Source organism: Falco peregrinus, chromosome Z (assembly GCF_023634155.1).
Source record: "Falco peregrinus isolate bFalPer1 chromosome Z, bFalPer1.pri, whole genome shotgun sequence".
NCBI classification, from domain to species: Eukaryota; Metazoa; Chordata; class Aves; order Falconiformes; family Falconidae; genus Falco; species Falco peregrinus.
The window spans coordinates 596,217-605,856 of record NC_073739.1 but is presented as its reverse complement, the minus strand read 5'-3'; the positions used below and the strand labels follow the sequence as shown (position 1 = coordinate 605,856).

At 57.6% G+C, this 9,640-nt stretch overlaps 1 protein-coding gene across 1 annotated transcript; it reads left to right on the top strand.

Annotated features, from left to right (window-relative positions):
• Positions 1–514: 514 nt before the first annotated feature.
• GRHPR (glyoxylate and hydroxypyruvate reductase) lies at positions 515–7,645 on the top strand. Its single transcript, XM_055790376.1, has 9 exons — positions 515–632; positions 705–835; positions 953–1,025; positions 1,443–1,559; positions 2,064–2,152; positions 2,501–2,605; positions 3,778–3,913; positions 4,595–4,725; positions 7,367–7,645. Exons 1-9 carry the CDS (start codon positions 568–570, stop codon positions 7,486–7,488), a joined length of 969 nt encoding a protein of 322 aa, XP_055646351.1. The 5' UTR covers positions 515–567; the 3' UTR covers positions 7,489–7,645.
• Positions 7,646–9,640: the final 1,995 nt, after the last annotated feature.

Genomic DNA, 9,640 nt, shown 5'->3' with positions numbered 1-9,640 from the left:
CCTCTTTAATGACCTTGGCACAAAGCCGTGGCTAAAAGCTGGTTGACGTAGTAGTTCCCACCCCGCCTTACTTACTGATCGGTGATGATATTAGACAGCGTTACACCTTATAGCATTACAGCAGTACTTCTCCTACAAAGGCATGAAGGTATCACCATGCTGATGGACCCAGTTCGGTGTCACAGTTTGCGATATTTGGTATGGCCTCTCTGCCAGCTCTGGAGAAGACACCAGAAGACAAGAAGACATGTCACCAGAAGACAAGATAGTACCTTGATGTTGCAAGGAATTTGAAAAAAAAAAAAAGTCAAAAGGAACCCAAATCAATGGATGCAAACATATATACACATATATGGGTATGGGTATGAACGCACACACGCTCCCAGCCGAGCCTCCCCGAGCGCGCCTGTTCCCGGCGGGGCGGGGCGGGGGGCGGGGCGCGGGGCGGGGCGCGGGGCCGGGGGGCGGGGCGCAAGGCGGGGCGCGGGGCGCGGGGCGGGGCGTGGCGCGGCGGCCGCCCGGGGTCGCTGCGGCGGCGGCGGCGGCGGGCGGGCGCGCGGCGCGGCCATGGCGGTGTTCGTGACGCGGCGGATCCCGGCCGAGGGGCTGCGGGTCCTGTCGCAGGCCGGCGGGTGAGCGCGGGGCCGGGTGCGGGGCCGGGTGCGGGACAGGCGGCGGGGTGACGGGCCGCGCTCCCGCCGCAGGTGCCGCGTCCAGCAGTGGGACTCGGAGGAGCCGGTGCCGCGGGCAGAGCTGCTGGCCGGCGTGGCGGGGAAGCGCGGGCTGCTCTGCCTCCTCTCCGACCGCATCGACCGCGAGGTGCTGGAGGCCGCCGGTGGGTGCGGGCTGCGGCCCCGAAGCCCCCCCAACACCACCCCGTTCCCCCCCCCCGTCCGCGGTCCCGCCGTCCCGGGGCGACGCTGGGCAGCCGCGTGCTGGTGGTATCTTGCAGGACCTGGCCTGAAAGTCATCAGCACCATGTCCGTGGGCTTTGACCACCTCTCCCTGGACGAAATCAAGAAGCGGTAACTAACCCTCCGGGGGGGGGTGGGGGCGTGGGGGGGCAGCGGGGAGGGAGGCGAAGCCATTGGCCCGGCCTGGGCCTGCACCTCCCTCTTGCTAGGCTGGGGTTGGGGTCACCCCCGACCCGCCTGAGGTCACCCCCGACCCGCCTGAGGTCACCCCCGACCTGGCTGAGGTCACCCCCGACCCGGCTGGGGTCGCGGGAGCCTTTGGATGCTAGGGAAGGGCTAGGCTGACCCAACGGCAATTGAGGAGAGTCTTGAGAAGGAGGAAGGGCTCAGGGGCCAAAACGGGGGCCCTCTTGCTCGTGGTGCTGCAGGTACCTAGAAGGAGGTATAGCTTCAGCAACCTGCCCAGAAACCTGTAGGTAGCACCACGAGGCTGGCGGCGTTGCCCCCGAGACCTTCCTTGCCTTGCAGAGGGATCCGGGTGGGGTACACCCCCGACGTCCTGACCGATGCCACTGCAGAACTCTCCGTGGCTTTGCTGCTGGCTGCGTGCCGCCGGCTGCCGGAGGCAGCGGAGCAGGTAAAGAAGTGAGTATCAGCAGCTGCCAGCTGGAGCAAGGGCCTGGCTTCTGAGCCTCCCGGTTGAGAGCTGCAGGAGAAAGCATGCCACACCAGACAGGTGAAGGCCAGAGTTTCACCCGGCTTGCACCAAAACATCTTGCAGGCCCAGGCCGAGTCCCCTGCAGTTCTGTGACACTTTGGAGATGCGCTCCGTGGGGGCTGTGAGAGGTGCAGAACTCCCCCTCTCTATGCTAGGTTAGCGGACCTGTGGCAGACAGCACCCAAAGCCACCACAGATCCCTCAAGGAGGACACACGTGGAAGGTCTGGCCATAGCTTCTAGGGCTGTGGTTAGTGGTGCCTAAAGTTGGCCCCAAGGTGGCTGCTGTGCGCCCAAGGTCCAAGCAGGTTCCTGCAGGAGACCACCGAGGTCACAAAACGGGAACCTGAGAGAATGTGGCTGGACAAGGCTATGAGCAGGCTCTCCCCTGCTGCTGTCTGACATTTGTTTCCATCTCACGCTCTCTGCCAGTGGTGGCTGGACAACGTGGAAGCCCTTATGGATGTGCGGCTATGGTCTGTCTGGTAGTACGGTGGGCATCATAGGTCTGGGGAGAATAGGTAAGTGCAGGTTGGGCTCAAGGTTCGTGTGTTGCTGTGGTGGCGGGGGGGTGGGAGATTCCGCTGAGGCGGTGTCCCTGGCACTCGCCTCTAAAATCCAGGAGAACAAGGGGAGATGTGTAGGGCCTCCTCTGAACAGCGATCTTGACTCACCAGGCCCAAACCTTAGAAGTTTAAAGCGTTCAGACATGCCTGCTACCTGAACGCTACAGCAAACTGGACATTGTCCTCTCGATTTTTAGTTAAACGAATGCCCTGTACGAAGTCCAAGGTGACGTGCCTGTCATCCGTTCCGTTGTGAACTTTGTCAGCCGATGGCTTGTGTCTTTCCTTCTTTCTTGCTCCTAGGACAGGCAGTTGCCCACCGCCTAAAGCCGTTTGGGGTCAAGAAGTTTTTGTACGCTGGCACTTGTCCGAAATCAGAGTGCGCTGCGGAGTTCGCAGCTGAGTTTGGTAAGGAGGGCGGCAGAAGCGGGGGCGGCTGTCGGGCAGCGGCGGCAGGGCAGCGCGCAGCACTGTGGCTGGGTTGGCTCCGGGGGAAGTGTCACCCCACCAGGGCTGGCCCGCTGCACAGGGAGGGGCGAGCAGGAGGTTCTGGGGGGCTCCCTGGTGTAGCTGGTGTGAACCACCGTGGTGGCAACAGGGGAGGGGATGGCAAATCGCAAACGTTCCCTGCGCAGCGTCGGGGAGGGGCACCTGCTGCCTTGAGCCGGGCAATTCCAGCCGGAAAGCTGGACACACCTGGCCGCGAACTGGCTGCCCACCGTAATTGTGGGTTGTGGCCGTTCCTGCTGCTTTTGCATTTCATCTTTCCCTTGTGTCCATCTGTGTGTGACCCCCAGTTTTATCCCCGCAAGGAAGTGGAATGGAACAGACAGGGAGGGGACAGTGGCAGCTGCCCCTGGGAGGAAGGGAAGGGTCTTGTGGACCTCCCCCCCCCCCCCCGCGAGATGGGTACCGAGACATCTGTCCTGCACGGAGGAGGGGACAGGCTGAGGCTGACCACAGATCTTTGCTGAGATGCTGGCTGCTGGAAACAAACGTCAACTCTAACCTCCTGCTTTAACATTCATGTTAAATTAATGTCCGGCCAAGCCTGGGAATGTCTCTTAGCTGCGGAATGGGACTTTTCCGTGGCCCTGTTAAAGAGTCCCAAGACTTGCATCAAGTGCTAATTTTCACTCCAAAGCCAGTGCATTTCCAGTTGGTACTTTTTTGCATGAAATTATCGGCAGAACTTGTCTGTCTCCTTGCACTTTTCCTCTTGCCTCCAGGAGTGAAAGAGAGATTTAATGCTGGTGCAAACTGCTGCTGCCATATTTTGCTGTCTAAACATGAAATACATACCAGAGCCTCCTTCGGGCCAGACGGCTGAAGCATCACTCGTTTCCCCTTTGGCTCAATTTTAAATCAAAAGTGAAACAAAACACTGCAGTGCTATCTGCAGGAATGTGCATGGTTTCTCATGTTTTCTGGTCTTTGTGTCTCCCAGTCTGTGGAGGATGGTCAGCCAGGTCTCTTCAGAGCAGCACGTGCTTTCTGGTGAACCTTATGGATAAGAGGGTTGCTGAAGTGGGTTGGTGACATACCCGAGCAGAGCTGTGACCTCTTGTTTCTCCACTCAGTCCCACTCACGAGGCTGGCCGAAGAGTCGGACTTCGTTGTGGTGACTTGTGCTTTGACTCCGGCCACCCAGGGAATGTGCAACAAGGACTTTTTTGGCAGAATGAAGAAGACCTCTGTGTTCATCAACACGAGCAGGTAATTGCAACCTAGCTGCTGCACGGGGGGTGACTGCCACGCTGCCGACAGCTGTGGTTGCAGGGGAGAACTGGTAGGCTCTGAGGTGCGCTCCCGCTGGGACTCCAGACAGCCTGTACATGTTCATGGCTGCAGCTGCCGGAACCGTTTGTCCAGCACGTTGTCCATCCAGCCCAAGGTCTCTTGGGATCAAGGCAAAGGCATGGGAAGTTATTCAGGGGGCTGCAGCCTCTGTCTCCTCCCCAGGGCCCCGTGTCCCACCCCGGTGAGGTGGACGGGCGGTGACAGTTGGGTGGTGTGGGGCTGAGGGCTTGTGCAAGAGACAGATGCAACTGCCAGAAGCCTTGCATTTGAGGTGGAGGCAGCTGCAACAGGACTCCTTGGTGGGGTCTGGCAGTAGCCTCCCGTTCCCGTTGCCTCCCACCGTGGCTGCCCTGGGGTCATCCTGTTCTCCAGCACCCAGCTCTTCTCCCTGCTGGTGGGCAGCCTGGAGCAGGAGCAGCTCATTGCAGTGGGAGGTTCAGGTGCATCCCAGAGAGGGTCTGACCTCTGCTCAGGCAGCCCTGGGGACCTGGGGGCCGGTGCCCAGGCTGTCCTACATGACCCAAGCCCTGGCCACACACTCCTGGGAGCCCACGGGACCCCTCAGCAGCAGCTTGGGCCTCTCTCTCTGTTTTCCAGGGGGGCCGTGGTGAACCAGGATGACCTGTATGATGCGCTGGCCCATGGGCAGATTGCAGCAGCAGGCCTGGATGTCACGACACCGGAGCCACTGCCCACTGACCACCCCCTGCTCTCCCTCAAGAACTGTGGTAAGTGGGCAGCAAGGCCCCCAGTGTGCTCCAGCAGCCTGTGCTTGGGGCGCCTTGGGTGCCCACAGCTGGGGACCCGCTAGCTGGTGTGATGAGATTCTCTGTCCCCGTTAGCCTGCCAGTGCAAGCATACACTAAAATGCGGAAGGACAGAAAGGTCAAGTGTATTTGAGCAGACTGTGCCCACTGTACGATGCAGGGAGCTGCCAGAGGGGAAGATCTCACCAATGTGATGTCAAACTAGTACGGGAAGTATTATAATTCTCCAGAAAGCAGTTGAGATCAGCTCATTTTTTAGCACCTTCCTGATGGATCTCCATTCAGGGGGCTGAGGCATGGGGTGAAATTCCTGAAGGGGTCTGATACCAGCAGGTGCCTGAATGGGAAAGCAAATGCCTGCTGGTGGCCTGCCAAGTTCTGTTATTCTGTAAACTCCTGGGCATATACTCAGTTAGAAAAGCTTCCCATGCAGCTAAACAGCTGGGTGCTGGATCTACCTAGAGGAACCTTGGCCTTCGGAGCGCTGCAGCCACTGCGGGGCTTGCCCGTTAGCCCACCCGCTGTGAGCCTGGTGTGGGATGAGCAAGGGTTTCTTTGCAGGTGGGCTAGCTGCATCCCCTGGACAGCCCAAGGCAACTTTCACAACAAGGCATCAGGCCGCTGGGAAGGTGCTGGTCCCAGGACTAGTGCGTGTCTTCTCCAGAGGAGGTTAGGTCGGAGGAGAAAGGCTGGTTAGGAAGGGGCTTGCTCAGCTGCTCTTGTGCTTCAGCATCGCCAAACCGCTGGAGGCAGGAGCACCTTCAGCCAGGGGCCAGTAGCTGATCGCCGCTTGATTCACCAGTGCTTTCCCGAGACCTTGCTGAGAGCTGCTGTGTGGGGCAGGATGATATTTTGGGGCAGGATGATATTTTAGCGCAGGACGTTGGCAAAACCCTCAGTCTTAGTTCCTGGGATCCTCGTTGGTGAAGGGTGAAGGGGCTGTGCTGGGGGCTGCTTCTTATGGCCTTGCCACGTACCAGCACAGTTCCATCCTCACAGGCATCACAGGCTGGCCAGCAGCCTGGGACAAGTTAGGGATAGCTCCTGGTGTGTTCACTGCCTTCCCTGGCGTGGCCTTCAGTGAGTATCTTGGCCTGTCCCCTGTAAAGCTGGAGCAGGAGCTTTCCTCCTCCACAGGCTCGCAGGTATCCCTTGAGGCAGAAAAAAAAAAAAGACAGAAATGCAACACCGAGCAGGCAGTGCTTTCTAGTTAGAAAGTAACCATCTTGTGATTGTCTGCTACCCCGTCACTGGTGCAGGGGCAGGGTGCCTGTTCCTACCTGGGTGCTGGGCTGTGCTGGGGTGGCCAGCCCTGCTGAGAGCTGATGGCACCAGGTGGGCCAGAGCAGCTCCCTCTTGCACGATCGAGTGCCTTGGCTGCTCAAGCTGCCCCCAAAGCGTGCGAGCCAGCGTGTGCATCTTCACTTGCATGGGCAAAGTACTGGAGTGGCTGTGCAGGATGTTCTCTTTCCAGGAAGGAGGGTTTTGGAGTAGGAAAAGGCTGTTTCCAAAAAAAAACCAAAAAAAACCCCAAACCATAGAGGCACGCGCATGACGATTGGGGATGGCCTGTGACCAAGCGTTCGTTTCTGAAAAACAGGTTCATAGCTGTTGCTCTGATTATCTTTTTGCTAAAGAATATTTTTGATTTGTTTGCTTTGGTCCCCATAGTAGACAGTGTGAGAAACTATAAAAGCAGAGACTTTCTGGAAATACTTACAGGGCTTCTGAGATCTTAGGAATATCACCAAGCAAGAGAAAAGCAAATACATACGTATTCACGGAAATGAGGCTTTGATAATTCTGAAGCTATTCGCAGCTTTCACCCAAACCTGCCAGATAGTTTCAGCAGCTGGAGGAGCACGGAACCCAGGCTGGTGGCCCCACAGTCCTTCTTGGGAAGGCCTTCTCTCCCCGGGGCAGCAGCCTGTCAGGTTTCTGCATTGTTGGTAAATGTTCTCTGTTAGAAAACAACCAGGGACTGCAGTGCAAGTACCTTGGGCAAGTACCACCCGCTACTAATGTTATAATAATTTACGACTAAAGCAGCTTTGGCTTGGTCCTTTCTACTGCCCTGACCGTGCCACAGCATGGCAGCTCTGTTCAGCAGGGGCAGTTTGCCTCCACACATGCCTCTCCCGTGCACCCAGGGGTCTGTAAAACAATGTTTCACAACAGTATTCAGGTCCTTGCCCGTAGAGGTGCTGGTTCGTGCTTGTCCATGAGCAAAACCTCCTAAAGCTGTGTGGGAGCGGCAGCGTGCAATTTTCAGTGCGTGTTTGTTGCAGGGATGGTATCTGACATCTACTGCCAACTCTCAGTCCGTGCGGGAAGGTAAGTACCAAGCCTGAACGCAGAAAGGAGGACCCACTCTTGGCTGACTGTCTTTTTGCCTGAAGGACTTAAAAAATAGCTTAGTCAGCCGTTTATCAGATGTCTTTTCCAGTCCTCAGTGGCTGATGATTTTCTTTCAGGCTCTATGGCTGATGTAATCCCAGTGTAGCTGTGGGGGGCGCAGGATGCAGGTTGCCCCCCATGGGAAGACCCCTGTAAGAGGTCAGCAAAGGTAAGAAATGAGCAAGGAACTCCCTGTCCCCTGCAGTGATTCTGCCGCACATCGGGAGTGCCACGTATGCCACAAGAAGCACCATGGCAGTGCTGGCAGCCAACAACCTGCTGGCCGGGCTGCGAGGGGAGCCCATGCCCCACGAGCTGCTGCTGTGACGGCCAGAGCCCCGCTCCCTCAGAGCAGCAGGACTTGGCGTTCCCTTCCCTGGAGAAGCCTCGTGGACCAGTCCTGTGCCTCCTCGCCTCTGCAGCAGCATGCCAGTGGTGCCTGTGGTGAGGGAACTGCGCTGTAGCCATTAAAGAGAAGCAGTGACCGCGTTGTGCTCATTTCATTTGATAACAGGGCGCGGGGCAGAGCACACAGCGCTGCGGGGTCTGCGGGTCCATCCATCAAGGCGATGGATGGGGTTTGGCCCCAGCTCAGAAAAACGCTCTCCAGCTCCAGGAAGGGCAGAGAGGCAGGTCTCGGCACAGCCCACGGCCGAGGATGTCTTGCTGAATTGGTGCCAAGGTGTGATGCTTCTGTTCCGCAGGTGTCTAAAGAAAAGCAAAAAAGCTTGCGTGCCCCCCCCCCAGCATCGCCAGCTCTGTCTTTTGTATCTCTTAACTAATTCTGGGCATGGCTCTGAAGGGAATTGCAAACTGCAATTCATGCTGGGAGGTTCTGCAGCCCCACACTGGTTCCCCCCCTCCCCAGTTCATTTTTTTTTCCCAGACACGTGTTAGTGCAAAGGAAAAGCTGAGCGGGGTGCCAAGCCTCTAGCTGCCAGGAGAGGCCTGGCTGAGCACATCTGAGCCCATTTCAGGGGCTTTTGAGGGTTTTGTCCCTCCTGCAACAATTGTGCCGCTTCTGTAAATGGGGGTTGGAACCCATCTCTCGCTGGTAGTCCTCCCCAGCAAGCTTCTGCTCCAGCTGGTGAAACAACTGGTGAGGCGTGCCCCTTGGATTGCACCTGCACGCTCTTTACCATGTCCTGTTTGAGGGATGCGTGCTCCGATGACATTTCCTTAAGGAAAAGATAGGTGGCTGTGACATTGCATTGCAGCAGCAGGAGAAATGTTAACACATTGAAATCTGGTCAGAAATCCTGCTTTCAACGCGTGTGTGTTGAGTGTGATCCCCCAGCATCTTCCCACTGCAAGGGTGGAAAGGCTCAAGGAAGTTTTCCAGTTTTGTACGGGGCGTGCCCATAAGCTGTCTGCCGCAGGATCCTGCGCAGAATAAAAGGCAAGGATTTGACGTATAGGATTGTTGCATTTTGAAATCAACACCGAAGTGGGTTAAACAAGCAGTCACGTTACTTTGCTGGAGTTCTACCAGAGGCTTGTCGTGCGCCCAGTCTTGCAGTGACAGCGCTGCCACAGCTGGACACAGCTGCAAATTGTGAACTTGTGTTCCCATGTGTGATGAGGGAGTCTGTTAAATTGAACTTCTCACGTTCTACCTCTGTAGGGTGGTCGGGGAGCCTTGGCAAGGGCAGTCTGCTCGGGCTGGTGTGGGGGGACGAGACCTGGGTCTGGTCCATCCCTGCCTGGCGGTGATGAAGCTGCTTGGAGGCAAATGTCGACCTCACCGTGGTCCCATCCCTTTGCACCCTCCTGGCACCTACGGCCACAGGGCAGAGGGGACAGCCCTGCCGATCACGGTCACGGCCGCTCCGGCCAGCTCCGTGGGTGCCCTCACTGCATGGTGTGGAGATGGCTCTCACCCGTTTCAGACCAGTCTCCTCCCAGCTCCGTGTGCTCCCAGTCATGCTGGGGAACAAGGTGAAAAGCGGACCTTGACTCGAGTCCCCTTTGAGCTGTACTCTCGGTCAGGCCCCCTCCTCTCCCAGCCTCATTGCTCTTCTTCTGCTCAGGTTTCAACATTCAGAGCAGTGTATGAAACCGGGACAGTCTTGTTTCTGAGGCTGCAAGAGGCGTGGAGAGGAGGAGGAGGAGGAGGAGGAGGAGGAGGTGAGTGAACATTTCAGTTCACTTGATCCCAGGGGAATTCCATCCCCCAGACACAGAACACAAGGCGTGCCCGGTGTGTTCAGCCAGGGCAGGTGCTGAAGGTGCGGAGCAGCGATGAGCTCTGCCGGCAGCAGAGCACCTGCACCAGCCACCCAGCTGCTACCAGGTCATCTCCACCCTATGTTTCCTCCAAAGGCAAGACTGGACCAGTTCGGTTGGCCTCACGGGCACGGGAACCCACCGTGCGCTCCACAGCGCAACATGTAAGCGTAACCCAGGAGCTCGTGGCTTTGGAGGAGCCGCCTTCAGTCAGGATTAAACATGACTAGAGACGGTGCCTTGAAGCAAGGTT

What these genes read in the sequence shown, in the direction of transcription:
- GRHPR (XM_055790376.1), top strand. Translation starts at nt 568, where the DNA reads ATGGCGGTGTTCGTGACGCGGCGGATCCCGGCCGAGGGGCTGCGGGTC. An exon ending in CTGGACGAAATCAAGAAGCG is followed by an intron (nt 1,026 to 1,442) that starts GTAACTAACCCT and finishes CTTGCCTTGCAG; the next exon opens with AGGGATCCGGGTGGGGTACA. An exon ending in GTGTTCATCAACACGAGCAG is followed by an intron (nt 3,914 to 4,594) that starts GTAATTGCAACC and finishes TCTGTTTTCCAG; the next exon opens with GGGGGCCGTGGTGAACCAGG.